This window comes from Macaca thibetana, chromosome 3 (assembly GCF_024542745.1).
Source record: "Macaca thibetana thibetana isolate TM-01 chromosome 3, ASM2454274v1, whole genome shotgun sequence".
NCBI classification, from domain to species: domain Eukaryota; kingdom Metazoa; phylum Chordata; class Mammalia; order Primates; family Cercopithecidae; genus Macaca; species Macaca thibetana.
The window spans coordinates 139,072,567-139,090,260 of record NC_065580.1 but is presented as its reverse complement, the minus strand read 5'-3'; the positions used below and the strand labels follow the sequence as shown (position 1 = coordinate 139,090,260).

The 17,694-nt window shown below is 45.5% G+C and overlaps 3 protein-coding genes across 5 annotated transcripts in view; 2 read left to right on the top strand and 1 right to left on the bottom strand.

Annotated features, from left to right (window-relative positions):
* The window catches only part of PRKRIP1 (PRKR interacting protein 1), a 532,772-nt gene that overhangs the window by 242,916 nt on the left and 272,162 nt on the right, over positions 1-17,694 (top strand). The gene's annotated exons all lie outside the window — the stretch shown is intronic.
* Positions 1-17,694, bottom strand: part of IFT22 (intraflagellar transport 22) — a 984,170-nt gene that overhangs the window by 804,126 nt on the left and 162,350 nt on the right. The gene's annotated exons all lie outside the window — the stretch shown is intronic.
* The window catches only part of CUX1 (cut like homeobox 1), a 1,083,765-nt gene that overhangs the window by 929,814 nt on the left and 136,257 nt on the right, over positions 1-17,694 (top strand). Inside the window, 3 exon segments of the mRNA XM_050783609.1 lie at positions 648-771; positions 8,283-8,359; positions 11,814-11,880. Coding sequence (XP_050639566.1) covers positions 648-771; positions 8,283-8,359; positions 11,814-11,880 — 268 coding nt within the window.

Here is a 17,694-nt window from a genome sequence, read left to right as displayed (position 1 = left end):
CCTCCCAAAGTTCTGGGATTACAGATGTGAGCCACTGTGCTTGGCCTGTAGACTTTCTTCTTTTTTTTTTTAAATTTATTTGTAATTTGTGTGGGTACATGGTAGGTGTATATATTTATAGGGTACATGAGATGTTTGATACAGGCATGCAGTGTGAAACATCACGTCATAGAGAATGGGGTACCGGAGACTTTCTTGACTCCACTTCGATTGCTTCTTCCAAAATGCACACGCCATTATGAACTTTTTTGTTTTCTGAGAAAATACTTAAACCCACCTAAAACTTTATTAATCATCCCTCAGTTACAGGACTAATTGAAGACTCATCAATAAGATGATATGATATTTTACCATTGATTTCCATCTCCCCTCCCCCCGCCTTTTTTCTTTGACTGGTACTAGAGAAACCAAAGCTCTTCTTTTCAGCGAAATCCATTGATCCTCCTCAGCCTAAACGTTTAAAGTTCAATTTAACATTTAGGGAGTAAAAAGTCTCCGAAGGGACTCGTAACCATTGATTTTGTGTCAGAGTTGAAGAGCTAAGGTTTAAAACACACCGATCCTACCAGGTTATGAGAGCCTTGTACCTACAGCCATATGGAATTGTGTGCTTCTCTTACTGTAGGTTTTTTTTTTCTTTTCTGCAGAGGTTACGATAAAAGCACTTAAAGAGAAAATCCGAGAATATGAACAGACACTGAAGAACCAAGCCGAAACCATAGCTCTTGAGAAGGAACAGAAGTTACAGAATGACTTTGCAGAAAAAGAGAGGTGAGCATGGCTTACAGGCACACACAGACTGACATAGCATTTGCCCCTGAACTTCACATCACAAGACACGTTGATAAATGGATCTGCAAAATAAGCCCAGGTTGTAACCCCAAATCTGTAAAGGCTGTGGGCAAAATGTTTCAAAAATTATATTCTGGCCAGGCACACTGGCTCACACCTGTAATCTGAGCACTTTGGGAGGCCGAGGTGGGTGGATCATGAGGTAAGGAGTTCGAGACCAGCCTGACCCACATAGTGAAACCCCGTCTTTACTAAAAAATACAAAAAAAAAAAAAAAAAATAGCTGGGTGTGGTGGCGCGCATTTGTAATTGCAGCTAATTAGGAGGCTGAGGCAGGACACTCGCTTGAACCCAGGAGGCAGAGGTTGCAGTGAGCCAAGATCACACCATGGCACTCAGCCTGGGCAACAGAGTGAGACTCCATCTCAAAAAAGAAAAAAAGATATTCTACATTTGTGAGGTTTCTGTGAGCAAAATGCATCTCCCTTTCCCAATTGGTGGATGGTGTCAGGCAGCCAGTGAGCCCGAGGGTATCCAAGCCATGCAGGGGCAGAGGTGAAGCTCAAGACGTGAGTCGTTAGCAAGGTGGCACCTGGCAGCTGCACCTGGGCTGAGACCAGAGAGGAAAGCCCATTCCCAGTGTGTGGCCTCTGGGGACAAGCCCTGGCCTAGTGCTAAACTCTTTCTGCCTCCTCAATCAAATTGATATTTAATATTACATGCACATACACACACACACTCTCTGATGTGATATTTAATATTACACACATACACACACACAATCTCGGTGGGTTTTTTGGTATTGCCTCTCATTACCTTACATATCAGGGAGCTACGATCAGTAAAATATGTTAATGCCCTGTGTAACTGATGTGAGTTTTACATTTCTAAATACCAATTACCAAAAACGTTTCCCACAAATAATGAGTTGGTTTTCCCCTAGCATGATGAGTTAATGAAAGTTAGATTCCTTGTAACAACAACAAGGACTATTGAACTTACTGATCCCAACCATATCGATCGGATTTTTTTTTTTTTTTTTTTTTTTTTTAAGAGAGTTTCGCTCATTGCCCAGGCTGGAGTGCAATGGCACGATCTTGGCTCACTGCAGCCTCCGCCTCCCGGGTTCAACCAATTCCTCTGCCTCAGCCTCCCAAGTAGCTGGGATTACAGGCACCCACCACCAGGCCCGGCTAACTTTTGTATTTTTAGTACACACAGGGTTTCACCATGTTGGCCAGGCTGGTCTTGAACTCCTGACCTCAGGTGATTACAGGTGTGAGCCACCATGCCTGGCCTAGATTGGGTTTTTTTAAACTCACGGGTTAAATTAAGATATTAAGTTTTATACCCGCTCCCATCAAGTAAAGCAAAAAAGGGGGGAAAAAAAAGATACTGAATTTTAACTTTAGTGTGAAGAAATGTATATATCCATCAACAGGAAGCATGAAATTTGTGATTACAGGTGAGGGGCCAAGTGGGACTGTGGCTGGCATGGGATCTTGTTTTATTTTCAGTTGACTTCCTATGCTGATACTTGGTGAGCTTTTCTTTTTACTTTTCCTGGTTTTTTTTGTTTTGTTTTTTTTTTCGAGATGGAGTCTCACTCTGTCACTCAGGCTTGAGTGCAGTGTCACAATCTTGGCTCGGTGCAACCTCTGCCTCCCAGGTTCAAGTGATTCTCCTGCCTCAGCCTCCTGAGAAGCTGGGACTACAGGTGTGCACACCACCACGCCCAGCTAATTTTTGTATTTTTAGTAGAGGTGGGGTTTCACCATGTTGGCCAGGATAGTCTCGATCTCTTGACTTCGTGATCTGCCCACCTCGGCCTCCCAAAGTGCTAGGATTACAGGCGTGAGCCACCGTGCCCGGCCCTTGGTGAACTTTTCTAAGGCAGACTCTGTAGCAACATCATTGAGTTAGGAGGTGAGGCTCAGACACTGGACCAAATTGAAGACTAGCTGAAACAGGGCCTGGAGAGAAGCAGGTTTCTATAAGACATGCCCACCAGTGTGCTATGTCAGTTTACCATTGCCATGGCAACACCCAGGAGTTACCACCCCTTTCCATGGCAATGATCTTCCAGCCCAAAAGTTACTACCCCTTCCCTAGAAATTTCTGTATAAACTGCCTCTTAATCTACTGGTAATTAAAAGTAGGTACAAATATGAGTGCGAAACTGTCCTCAGCTACTACCGTCAGCACATGGCCTGTGGGGCAGTCCTATCCCGCGAGACTAGTCACGGAGCTATAACGCTGCCGCCTTCGTAAAACTGCCTTCTTCTGCTGTTCCACCGGCTCGCCCTTGAATTCCTTCCTGGCTAAAGCCCAGAGCCCTTGCCAGCCAAGCCTTCCTTTGGGGCTCGCCTGCCCTGCAGCATCATGAAGGCCTCTAGGGAATGTCATTAAGCTGACTTCATTCAGAAAGAAAACTGGCCGGGCGCAGTGGCTCACATCTGTAATCCCAGTGCTTTAGGAGGCTGAGGCAGGAGGATCCCTTGAACTTAGCAGTTCGAGACCAGCCTGAGCAACATAGAGATATGCCATCTCCATGGCATGAATGAATGAATGAATGAATGAATGAATGAATGAGCCATGCAGGTCAGCTTGTGCCTATAGTCCCAGCTACTCAGGAAGCTGAGGCAGGAGGATTACTTGAGGTCAGGAGTTCCAGGCTCCAGTGAACCATGATCAGGCCACTGCAATCCAACATGGGTAACAGAGCAAGATCTTGTCTCCAAAAAAAAAAAAGAAAGAAAGAAAAGAAAAGAGGCTGGGCACAGTGGCTCACACCTGTAATCTCAGCACATTGGGAAGGTGAGGTGGGTGGATCACTTGAAGTCAGGAGTTCAAGACCAGCCTGACCAACACGGTGAAACCCTGTCTCTGCTAAAAAAAAAAAAAATACAAAATAAGCCGGGCGTGGTGGCGCATGCCTGTAATCCCAGCTACTTGGGAGGCTGAGGCCGGAGAATTGCTTGAACCCGGGAGGTGGACATTTGCAGTGAGCCGAGATCGCGCCATCGCATTCCAGCCTGGGCAACCAGAGCGAAACTCTGTCTCAAAAAAAAAGAAATGAAACAAAAGAGAACTGCCAGCTCCCGCCCACCCAGGGCCCTCCCTGCATCAGAACTTGGCCGGAGGCTCTCAGTACATTCTCTCACTAATTGCCCAGGATGGATCTGCAATGTAGACCATCTCATTTCATAGAGGGAGAAACAGGTCATGGGTGAGGTACCTCCTACAGCTTTTGCAGCTAATCAGGGCCAGAGGTGGGACTTTGCAACTCCAGACTGGCGCCTGGCCACCTCTGCAGCCCTGGCCTCCCCATCTGCTCGGTCATGGCCACCTGGAGCCCTGGCTGCAGGACCAAGTTCAGTCCCTTGGGGCCACGCCCAACTCTGCAGGTGGAGGCCGCATCCATCTTCCCTGGGGGAGCGCGGCAGGGCGCAGACTCCAAGAAAGGGGTGCGCATCACAGAGTCAATGCTCAGACAGACGGGCAGACCTTTGACCCCATTGATACGGACTTGGTCCTAAGTAAATGCCTCTTAGGAAAGCACTCCTCACCAGTGAGTGATCAAGGGGGAAAATGCAAGCAATTTCAGGGCCCTGCCGTGGACAAATGGATTAGTAAAAAGAAGGACCATCCCTAACTGGGATGTTATAGCACCATTAAAATATTAATAATAGTTATGGAGAATTCATAGTAACGTGAGAAGTGTATCCAGTATAATATGAAGTCAAAACATACATCATACAAAATTATATATAGTACAGTATGATTGTACGTCTTCCTATAGCAAACTCATGCATTACCACAATATGGAAATAATCATATATGGGAATTAAATATTAAGTTGACTTTTCTTTTTTTTGAGACAGAGTCTCGCTCTGTCACCCAGGCTGGAGTGCAGTCACGCAATCTCGGCTCACTGCAACCCTCCGCCCCAGGCTGAAGTGATTCTCCTGCTTCAGCCTCTTGAGTAGCTGGGATTATAGGCGTGTGCCACCAAGCCTGGCTAATTTTTTAGTAGAGACAGGGTTTCACCATGTTGCTCAGGCTGGTTTCGAACTCCTGACCTCAGGTTATCCGCCGCCTTAACCTCCCAAAGTGCTAGGATTACAGACGTAAGTCACTGTGCCCAGCTCTTGGCTTTTCAAATTAGGTAAAGGGATTAGCTATATTAAAATACACAATAACTGATTCTTAGAGGGAAGGGCTGAAGCTAGAATTTATTTCCTTCATTGTGTGTGTGTGTGTGTGTTTCGAGACAAAGTCTCACTCTGTCACTTAGGCTACAGTGCAGTAACATGATCTCAGCTCACTGCAACCTCCACCTCCTGGGTTCAAGCAATTCTCCTGCCTCAGCCTCCCAAATGGTTGGGGTTACAGGTTCCCAACATCACGCCCAGCTAATTTTTGTATTTTTAGTAGAGACAGGATTTCACCATGTTGGCCAGGCTGGTCTTGAACTCCTGACCACAAGTGACCTGCCCATCTTAGCTTCCCAAAGTGCTGGGATTACAGACTTCATTCTTTATACCAAAAAATTGTTGATGGATCTAGGATTTAAATATTATAATTTTTTATTCTCACAAACATACTGGAAGAAAACTGGGGTGCATATTTGTTTTTATTAATGTGACTATCTAAAACTTAAAACAGATTCTTAAAAACAAATAATATTTTAAAAACATAACACACGGAGAAGAAATATTTGTACCATGTAAGACAAAAAGGCTAATCTTCATTATATACAAAGAGGTCTTCAAAATTAATAAGAACAAAATCCACTCTACAAAAATAGGCAAAGGAGATAAGTAGGCATTTCATACAAAGAGAAATAACATAGCTTTACTCAGCAGTAAAAATTTAAATTTGATTTTATCTTGCGTTGGCAGAGTATACGAAAACACACTTACATATTGTTGGTGGGAGTTTAAATTGGTGAAAGTTTTTTGTTGGGAAGTTTTTCAGTATCTATCAAAACAAGAAAAGTGGCCAGGCAAGGTGTCTCATGCCTGCAATTTCAGCACTTTGGGAGGCTAAGGCAGGCGGATCACTTGAGGCCAGGAGTTCGAGACCAACCTGGCCAACATGGTGAAACCCCATCTCTACTAAAAATATGAAAAACAGCCAGGCGTGGTGCACACCTGTAATCCCAGCTTCTTGGGAGGCTGAGGTGAGAATTGCTTGAACTCAGGAGCAGACGTTGCAGTGAGCCGAGATCACGCCACTGCACTCCAGCCTGGGTGACAGAACAAGACCCTGTCTCCAAAAAAAAATTGCAGATACCCTTTGGCCATTGTGATTCCTCTGTTAGCATTTCATCCAACAGATTCACTCTCAAAATTATGCAACAATATCTCCACAATGATCACTGAGGGAATGTTCAGTAGTAAGAAACCTAGAAACAATCTGAGTGTCCATAGAGGCTTTATTAAGTTAATTATTTAATAAGAATGAGGAAGAACTATGTTTGCTGGAAATAGAACATTTCTAAAATGCGGAGAGAAGTGAATAAGGGACCCCAGAATGTGATGTGTGTTGTGATCACCTTTGTATTAAAAGAACAGGGCAGGGAGATTATATTACACTGTAGGATATTAAATACTTCTGGCCAGGTGCGGTGGCTCATGCCTGTAATCCCAGCACTTTGGGAGGCCGAGGCGGGCAGATCACGAGGTCAGGAGATCGAGACCATCCTGGCTAACACAGTGAAACCCCATCTCTACGAAAAAATTTAAAAAAAATTAGCCGGGCTTAGTGGTGGGCGCCTGTAGTCCCAGCTACTCGGGAGGCGGAGGCAGGAGAATGGCGTGAACCCAGGAGGCGGAGCTTGCAGTGAGCCGAGATCCTGCCACTGCACTCCAGCCTGGGCAACAGAGCGAAACTCTGTCTCAAAAAAACAAAAACAAAAACAAAAAAACCTTCTGTTTCACTAGCCAGTATATTACATTGCTTCATTATTACTCTATAGTATGCTACATATTAAATCATACTATGCTTTAGTATATTTCATTCATATTTTGCTATGCTATATGGCATATTAATTTATATTGCCCTATAGTATGTTACATATTAATTCACATTATGCTATAGCATGTTACATATTAGTTCATGTTACACTATAATATATTACATTAGTTCACATTTCACTATAGTACATTATGTATTAGTTCATATTACACTATAGCATGTTACATATTAGTTTGTATTACACTAGTTTGTTATGTGTTAGTTCACATTACGCTTTAGTGTGTTACACATTAGTTCATATTACGCTCTAGTATGTTACGTATTAGTTCATATTACCCTATAATGTGTTACGTATTAGTTTATGTTACACTATAGCATGTTACGTATTAGTTCATATTACAGTATAGCTTGTTACATGTTGGTTCATAGTACACTGTTGTTACACGTTAATTTCTATTATGCTATAGTGTGTTATGTGTTTGCTTATATTACACTATCGCCTGTTACATATCATATGCTACATATTAGTTCATATTATGCTATAGTATGTTACATATTTGTTCATATTACATTTTAGCCTGTTACATATGATGTCGTATTTCTGTACATGCAGAAACATTTTAGAAAGATACAAACAAACTCTATCTGAGGAGCGGAAATGAGCCAAGGAATAGTAAGAATCTTCCATTTTCCATGCTCTTGTCATATTTGATTACATCCCTGAGTGTCCATAATTGAAATACATGAAAATATTAGCAGTGCTTTTCTAGAGGTGATGGGAATTGGGGCGACTTTGTAAACTGTGTCATTTCTACTTTTCTGTATTCCCAGTTTATTATTATGAGAGCATATGTTATATTCATATGACATAAAAATAATAAACTTATTTTTGGAGCTTTTTTTTTTTTTTTTTTTTTTTTTTTTTGCAGATTAAGAGGAAGGAATGCTATTTATTGACCAGGGAAGTCACTTAGAGATCCTGGGAAATGTGAATCTGTGGAATGCCGTTGCAAGCATTCACAATGTCCCCATTAGGTATTGCAGTTGCGTTCGCATTCCATTATAACAGAGACGAAACAGCTGCCACATCTATTTAGTGCATCCTTTATTCCAACAAACTCCTTCATTGTGTCAGCAGAATGTAAATGGATCATTCTTCTTGGGCTAACTTCAGAAAACAATGAGTGCGTGATGATGATTTTTTTTTTTTTCTTTTTAAAATCTGGCATTGCAAGAACAAATTACATTTAGGATAACCTTCTACGCCAGTTACCACCCGTCAAGCCCGACGGGTTGCACACTTCCCATGATGTGACACGCAGTTACAAAGTTGGGGTGTGGAAGCTGCAGGAGCAGGGCCCACGGCCCACGTGTCGTCGCGGGCAATACCCCGTGGCACGCCTGCTGCCAGCTGAGCGCAGGGAGGGAGCTGAGCTCAGCCCAAAGGCACACGTGCATTTCAGTTGGTAAAGGAGATGACCAATTTGGCTTCATCCTCTTCTTTGCAGAAAGCTGCAGGAGACACAGATGTCCACCACCTCAAAGCTGGAGGAAGCTGAGCATAAGGTTCAGAGCCTACAAACAGGTTTGATACTCTCCTTCCTAGTACTGTGGATGTGGGGAGGACCGGGGGAGAGTTGGGTCGGCTCCCTGACCGCCCCGGTCCCCGCAGATACCTGTTGCTCTTGGGGGCCGTGGGAGCTGCCGTGAGCCCACGCTGAAGATTCCGCAGCACGCCCGCCAGCTGCTGCGCCTCATTCCTCACTGACTTTGAGTTGTTAATGTAGAGGTGGGAGGATCTCAATTCCATTTTCATCCCTTCCACACGCCATCCTTGCTTCCTGCTCTTTTTCCAACAAACACGTCTAAATCACCAAACTGTCAAGGACTGACATTTCATTTGGAACAATAATAGAAAAAAAAAAACCTCACTTCTACCCTAAGTGAAGTTAAGGAGAACAGTAATTTCAGACCTTTAAAATTTAAAAGCCACCAAAAAAGGTTATGCTCAAGTTTTTACAGTATCTTTAAACTTCTTTCTCTCTCTCTGTCTCTCTCTCTTTTTTTTTTTTTTTTTTTTTTTTTTGAGACAGAGTCTTGCTCTGTCACCCAGGCTGGAGTGCAGTGGCGATCTTGGCTCACTGCAAGCTCCGCCTCCCAGGTTCACGCCATTTCCTGCCTCAGCAGTAGCTGGGACTATAGGCGTCCGCCACCACGCCCAGCTAATTTTTTGTGTTTTTAGTGGAGACGGAGTTTCACCATGTTAGCCAGGATGGTCTCCATCTCCTGACCTCGTGATCCGCCCACCTCAGCCTCCCAAAGTGCTGGGATTACAGGCATGAGCCACCGTGCCCAGCCCTCTCTCTCGTTTTTATTTCTGTTTTTGTTTTGTTTTTGTTTTTGTTCTTTTGAAACAGGGTCTTGCTCTACCACCCAGGCTGGTGCGCAGTGTCGTGATCTCCGGTCACTGCAACCTTTACCTCCATGGGCTCAAGCAATCCTCCCACCTCAGCGTCCCCAGTAGCTGGAATTAACAGGTGCCCGCCACCACACCCGCCTAATTTTTGTATTTTTAGTAGAGATGAGGTTTTACCATGTTGGCCAGTCCAATCTCGATCTCCTGAGCTCTAGTGAGCCACCACGCCCAGCCTTTCTTTTTTATTTCTGAAAGAGAAGCATCACCATGTATTTCATTTAAATGTACTTTTAAATTTTTGTTTTTTTTTTTTGATGACCCAGAACTGAGCAGAAATGTGGACAGACATCAGAAGTCATGATTCAACTTAAAACACAAATGACAAGAGTGGGAGAAAATAATCACAACCAGTTTGACAAATGGATAATTAAAAAATGTAAAGGCTGCCAGTCAATCCGTTAAATGAGAGAAACAGTGCAATTGAACAATAAGCAAAGGATAGGAACAGTCAGTTCACAGAAGAAATGCAAATGGAAGCTACACATATGAAAAAATGCAAAGTTTTTTTACAGTCAGGGAGATGCAGATTCAATTAGTGAAAGACTGTTTTGCCTGTCAGACTGTCAGAATTTTTTAATTATTTATTTATTTATTTTTGAGATGGAGTCCCGCTCTGTCACCCAGGCTGGAGTGCAGTGGCGCGATCTCGTCTCACTGCAAGTTCTGCCCCCCGAGTTCAAGTGATTCTCCTGCCTCAGCCTCCTGAGTAGTTGTGATTACAGGGTAGTTGTGATTACAGGCACACGCCACCACGCCCGGCTAATTTTTGTATTTTTACGGGGTTTCGCCATGTTGGCCAGGCTGGTCTCGAACTCCTGACCTCAGGTGATCCACCTGCCTTGGCCTCCCAAAGTGCTAGGATTACAGGTGTGAGCCACCGCACCCGGCCTAATTTTTTATTTCATTTTAGAGACATGGTCTCACCCTGTCGCTCAGGTTGGAGAGCAGTGATATAATCATAGTTCAATGCAGTCTCAAAATCCTGGGCTGAAGTGATCCTCCTGCCTCAGCCTCCCAAGTAGCTGAGACTGCAGGCACGCACCACCACACATGGCTAATTTTTTTTTTTCATTGTTTATTTTATGGACATGGATTCTCACTGTGCTGCCCAGGCTGGTCTTGAAGTTCTGGCCTCCAGCGATCCTCCCACCTCAGCATCCCAAAATGCTGGGATTACAGGTGTGAGCTACCACACCTGGCCTTTGAAAAAAACTATAGCAACTCTGGCCTGACAAAGACTGTCAAAAATTACTGAAACACCCAGTGTTGGTGAGGGTGAAGTGGCACTTAAGGAATGGATGGGCAAGAAGCCTCTTGGGAGGCCAGCTGGGTGGCATTTATGTAAAACTCCAGTGCCCAAGCTGTTCAGCCAGCAGCTTCACTTCCAGGTATCCTGATGAGAGAACTGAAGGTTATTGCCACTGCCCGCATCCACAGGTGGAAGGACTTCCATACCATACTGCCCAGGGAAAAAGACTAGTCTCAAGAAATATTCATACTGTCCCATTTATGGGGGTAGAAAATAAAAAAAGATACATACACACACATATATACATGCAATTATGTATGGAAATTTTTTTAAATGTAAAATACACTTTCTTTTATTTTGTTACACTTTTTTGAAATGAGTCTCGCTGTGTCACCCCGGCCTAGAGTGCAGTGACGTGATCTCGGCTCACTGCAACCTCCGTCTCCAGGGTTCAAGCAATTAATTCTCCTGCCTTATCCTCCTGAGTAGCCAGGATTACAGGCTACGCGCCACCATGCTTGGCTAAGTTTTGTATTTTTAGTACAGACAGAGTTTCACCATGTTGCCCAGGCTGGTATCAAACTCCTGACCTCAGGTGATCCGCCCGTCTCAGCCTCCCAAAATGTGAGCCACCTCACCCAGCCAGGAATAATAAAATACACCTTAAAAGATGAAATCATCCAGGTGCAACGGCTCACACCTGTAATCCCAGCACTTTGGGAGGCCAAGGTGGGAGGATCACTTCAGGCCAGGAGTTCCAGACCAGCCTGGGCAACATAGCAAAAGCCTGTCTCTACAACAGTGTTTTAAAATATTAGCCAAGCGTAGTGGCTTGCACCTGTAGTCCCAGTTACTTGGGAGGGTGAGGCAAGAGGACGGCTTGAGTCCAGGAGTTCAAGGTTGCAGTAAGCTGTGATTGTGCCATTGTACTCCAGCTTGAGTGACAGTGAGAAAACTTGTCTCTTAAAAATGGAAGGGAAAGAAAGAAAGAAGGAAGGGAGAATGGGAAAGAAGAAAGGAAGGGAGAGAAGAAGGGAGGGAGGGAGGAAACTATTAACATTGGTTCTGTCTTTGTAGGTGGTTGGGATTCGATGAGGCAGAAATGAAAGGGGATTTCCTATTCCATTTTTTATATTTTCATCATCTTGACCTCTTTTGTGTTTTTCTAATCTTTATTTTTCCACGTACCTGACTCTTCACAGAAATCTTTGCCTCTTTTGAAACGGGAATAGATTACTTGTATATGCATTCTTTTAAAATTTCATTTAAATAGTTAATATCTTACGTCTTGGTTTTATATGCTTTGCCTTTCAGCCCTGGAAAAAACTCGAACAGAATTATTTGACCTGAAAACCAAATACGATGAAGAAACTACTGCAAAGTAAGTCTGTCCGCTTGGCCTCCCTTATCGGCACGCGTTTCTCACCTGATTTTGCTTGTGTAGGGCAGGATCGAGAAGGTTCTTGACCTCTGTGCTGCTGCAGGGACACAGTGTCTTTCCCATGAGTTACTTGCGTCGGTTCAATGCACATTCTAGCACTCATTGGGTAACCCTTCCCACAAACTTCTTTCATTTACTGTAAAGCCTGGTCACTGCTATGCCTTCTGCCATGAACATTTGGGAGTTAGTTTATACAAGATGTGACACATGGGACATTTTTTGTGTGGAGTTGGGTCTGGGTAAATCACATCTCTTCTTCCTTGGGCCATAGTTCTTCATTTCTTCCAGGGCCCTTTAGGAAGGCCTGCCCCAGAATAAGCCCATTCCCATGCAGGCATACGGGTTCATGTCATACCTTGCAACGCTATGTGTGGATATACGGATAGACACAGATTCGGGAAGGCAGAGTCACAAAAGGCTAAGTTCCCACCCAGCTCTTGTCCAAAGGAAATTAGAGGTGTCCACTACAAGTGTACTTTTTACCAGCACATCTTTCGCGCAGAACACCAGCAAGGAAGAAATAACAATCGACATAAATCATGAAAAGATGAAGAAATGACAGAAATTGCTCCTAGCCATGGCCACCTCTACCAAATTCCAGGGGGGCAATGCGAGGCTAGAGTTTGAACCCCGTTTTCCTGTTCTGGAAGGCTCTTCCCGTCTTCCGCGGAAATACACATGCGTGCTTACTGCCATGTCTCTTGGGTTTCCCTATTCCAGTAACTAAGGTCCCCCTACTCTGCTCACACAGTGCCTCCGTGGGCATCAGCAAGAAGATGGGTGCTTCTGAATGGCGCCACTGTCCCGCCAGGCTCCAGTTCTATATGGGTGCTGGTACTTAGTATCCCTCTGCGCCATCTCACGTGACCTTGGGCTTTGAGGGTGCTGCTGGGTCTGTTGCTTTCGGGATGCTGTATGGGGTTCTTGGCCCTTTGCTCTGGGTCGTTTAGTAGCCTGAGACCTCAAGAGCCCAGCTCCTCGGCCTGGTGGTCAGAACGGATTCTGATCATGAGTATGAAACTGACAAAGACTAAAACATCACCACTAGATCAGCTACTTTCTTCTCTCAATTACTTCTGCTTGGACCTGATTAAGCAACTTACTTGTACTAAGTAAGTTGTTTTTCTCAGTAAATCTGATTTTTAAAAATTACTGTATTTCATCAGGCATGGGCATGGTGGTATGTACCTGTAGTCCCAGCTACTTGGGAGCCTGAGGTGGGAGGATCATGTGAACCCAGGAGTTGAGGCTGCAGTGAGCTATGATCTTGCCACTGCACTCCAGCCTGGGCAACAGAGCAAGACCTTGTCCCTAAAAAAAATTTTTAATTAAAAAAATATTTTTTTGTTTTAAAAAACATGTCAGGGGCTTAATCCCCTTCACGTAAAAATTAGCCCTGTCTCAGGACTACAGCTGAGAGGGCAGTGGCTCCCTTGGGGTGCGCCCCACCAGCCCTCTGAAGTAAGAAACATTCTTGTCTCCCCAGTGGTGAGCCAGGCTGAGGGGTGTGATGTGCACGAAGGGAAAGAGACTCACTCGGTTAGATGATAGGCACGGCTCAGAGATAATAGATTCATTCATTGATTCAACAGATGTTCACAGAGGCTTCCTCTGTGCCTTGCCCCGTGCAAATTCTGAGCCTTTTATGGCTCCATGGCCATTGCAATCCAACATGCCCAGTGCTGCAATCAAGGGGACGGGCACTGGCCATCAGCAGGTCAGATAGGGAGCCTGCAGGTGGCAGGCAGGGCACTCCCATTGGGATAGTCAGAAGAGAGTTTGGTTGGGTGCGGTGGCTCACGCCTGTCATCCCAGCACTTTGGGAGGCCGAGGCAGGTGGATCACCTGAGGTCAGGTGTTCGAGACCAGCCTGGCCAACATGGTGAAACCCCGTCTCTACTAAAAATACCAAAATTAGCTGAGCATGGTGGTGCACGCCTGGAACCCAAGCTACTGAGGTGACTGAGGCAGGAGAATCGCTTGAACTTGGGAGGCAGAGATTGCAATGAGCTGAGATAGCACCACTGCACCCCAGCCTGGGCGATGGAGCAAGACTCCATCGCAAAAAAAAAAAAAAAAAAAAAAGTCAACATTGGGCCTATTTGCAGAGGTGCAGTTCCTAGGCTCATAGTACCAGTAGGATTTCCACGCCTGGGTTTGAATGAGCCAGAGGAGGGAAAGGAAGCTGGAGCCTGAAGGTGAGGGCCCCCTCAAGGGGAGCCGTGGCCTTGGAGAGGGGAGAGGGACCCAGGGCAGTGCCAGGGACCCCTCACCTGATCCCCTCTCTCCTCCCACCAGCCAGGGGAGCTGGGGAAGGGCATAAAACATCCCTGGCACCAGGGGAGTGCAGGGAAAGAATTGTCAAGGAAGGCTTCCTAAAGAGGGTGGTATGAGGTTCGGGATTGGAAGATGAGTCAATTCAGGGTTTGCAGAGGTTTGTGAAGATGCAAGCCTGGCGAAGCCTGTCTTGGGGAGGACCCACCAGAGGTTCCGAATGATTTGCCTGTGGGGCAGGATGGGCGCAGCCTGGCAGGGCATTTCCCACATTAGAAACGGTCTGGACACTGACAAAGGCAGCCCAGGACCAACGACGTACACTAATAGTTCCCGGAGTAAGTCATCCCCCAAAAATGCAGAGAATGGCCTGAGATTATTGGATCTTGGCTACTTTCTTTTAACTTTGGAGGCCATGGGCTCAATCGGAGACTTCCTCTGCTGCCTTTCCCTCCCCTTTTATTTTCCAGGACAGATTTGTCACTGTTACATCTGCTTCAAGTCCAACCTACGCATATTTTATTAGACCAGACACGTTTTCATTCATGCTTATGAATATAAGCCCCTTGGGGGTAAATCTTTTCACATATGGTCTTACAGCATTTCAAAAACGATTTCTTTTCCCTCTTCAGAAGGAGGGATTCTTAGGGCCGGGCACGGTGGCTCACACCCGTAATCCCAGCACTTTGGGAGGCTGAGGCGGGTGTCTCACTTGAGCCCAGGAGTTCGAGACCAGCCTGGGCAACATGGCGAAACCCTGTCTCTACAAAAAATACAAAAATTATCCCAGTGTGGTAGCTCGTAACTGTAGTCCCAGCTACTTATGGGGCTGAAGTGGGAGGATCACTTGAGCCCAGGAGGTCGAGGCTGCAGTGAGCCTAGATTATACTACTGCACTCCAACCTGGGTGACAGAGCAAGACCCTGTCTCAAAAAAAAAAAAAAAAAAAAGGAGGAATTCTTAAATATTTGTTGACGGGAATTGGAGAGGCATGAAGGAAGATGGGTTTTGGAGAAAGACTGACTTGGGAGTAATTCACTAGGGTCCACTACCAGCACTCTGTGTGACCCTGAATGAGCTATGAGTTGTCCACCTCCCTTTCTGACCTGTACAGCAGGCATACCAGGAGTCAAGTCACTGGGTGTTGTTTGTTGTTGTTTTTATTTTGTTCTGTTTTGAGATGGAATCTCACTCTGTTGTCCAGGCTGGAGTGCAGTGGCACAATCTCTGCTCACTGCAACCTCCGCCTCCCAGGTTCAAGCGATTCTCCTGCCTCAGCCTCCCGAGTAGCTGGGATTACAGGCGTGCACCACCACATCTGGCTAATTTTTGTCTTTTTAGTAGAGACGGGGTTTCACCATGTTAACCAGGATGATCTTGATCTCCTGACCTCATGATCCACCCACCTCAGCCTCCCAAAGTGCTGGGATTACAGGCGTGAGCCACCGCACCCGGCCCACTGAGTGGTATTGAAGAGGAATGGGATGTGTGTGTACAGCACCTGGCATGGTGAGAGTCTGAGGCTAAGCTGTCGACAGATAGAAGCTATTCCCAGCAAGCTCACAGCAGGGCATGGTATGCGTTTCTGAAATTAATGGCCTTGGAGGAAATTGACCTTCACCACGACGGACTGGGTGCACATTGCCTGTCTGTCATGGGGAGATGTCACAGGGTACCCATCCCTCTCCCCGGTTTTGGGGAGAAGCCCGCAGGTCTATGGCACCGAGGCTGCTCCGAGACCCTGGTTTATCGTGAGCAGTCATCGCCATGTGTCAGCTGGGACAGCACGGGCTGACTGTGGCGGAGACAACGGCAGTAAAGTTTTCCATGTGTAGGCTTGAAGCAAAATGTAATTAGCCTTTATGTGCAGAACAAGGGCCCATTGATGAATACAGCTGGTCTTTGTTTTGTCCTGTCGTTGAGAGTGGGAGGTAAAAGTGTTCTTCTTCATGTTTATTAATGCAAGATTCCTTAGACAAATGGCAAGCACAGTTTAATATTTGTTGGAACATGGGGGCTTTGCCAAAACAGTTGTTGTGTAAGAAGATTGCAAGGTTTCCGATTATAACCATTTCTGGGTTAAATAAATGAATTATTTCTGCCCTTTTTTTCTTTTTGGAAATTTTTTTTAGAGTCGGGGTCTCACTATGTTGCCCAGGGTGGTCTCAAACTCCTGGCCTCAGGTGATCCTCCCACCTCAGCCTCCCAAAGTGCTGGAATTACAGGCATGAGCCACTATGCCTGGCATTCTTTTTTCTTTAGTTAAAAACATAGCTCCTTCTCAGATGGTCACCCTGTGTACGGATCTTCCCACTTCTCTTAGCAAATGGAGATTTACCACCCTAATAGCCTTAACCTTGGCGAGTCCAGCAAAGGAACGTGGTGTGGATTTTAACATCTAAACAATTTCCTGGGATGGATGGCCATGGAGGTGGCAGATCCCTGGAATCATGCAGCAGCAGCCGGCCCAGAGAGAGGCCTGGGCATCCCTCACTGCCCCAAGTTCCTGCATCCATCTCCTGCAGCTGTTCACTTACTTGTTATTGAGTTTGGGTTGCTACTGCACCCTCCAGCAGGAATGTCGCCCTCCCAGCCAAGCGGCTAGTGTTCCGGGCAAAAGTGCAGGAATTCCCATTTTTGCTGAAGTCCACGATCCTATGCCCTGTCCCCCCAAATCTGGGTTAGAAAAGGACTTCCAGCTGCAATACACACAGTCAGCTTCTTGCATTCCTCCCCACTCGTGGGCCGAGGCACTGAGCCTTGATGAAAGAAAATATTGAATTGCACTGAAATACTACATTTTTTATAGCTCACGTTAGTCTTAGGAGAATTTGCACCTCCCAAACCTTTCCTGCCAGTAAAATTCATATTTCTTAAGGTTACTCATGTTGTATTCCTAGCGTATATGCTTTTTTCAAAGAATGACATTGTGTATACACATACTTCCACAGTATGGTTACAAAAGAGACATTTACGAGGAACTTCACTTGGGTTAATTTTAGAGTATTTTCTTTATAACGTGTGTATAACCAGTGCTTCATCACAAAACACAACGTGCTCTGAAACAGCAGAAAACTTTCGTGTGGCTAACTCAGTGTGGGGAAGCCTCTATGCTTCTTTGGAGGGATAGAGAAATCCAGGTCCCAAAAAAGGACATAGGACAGAATTTGGAAAGGGGAGGAGGCGGGGCCCAGTGGCTCACGCCTATCATCCCAGCACTCTGGGAGACCGAGGTGGGAGGATCACTTGAGCCCAAGAGTTTGAGACCAGCCTGGGCAACATAGTGAGACCCCATCTCTACCAAAATATACAAAAAATTAGCTGGGCGTGGTGTTGTACCTTTAGTTCCATTTACTTGGGAGGCTGAGTTGGAAAGTTCGCGTGAGCCTGGAAGTTCCAGCCTGTAGTGAGCTATGACTGCATCACTATACTCCAGCCTGAGTGACAGAATGAGAGCCCGTCTGTAAAAATAATAATAAT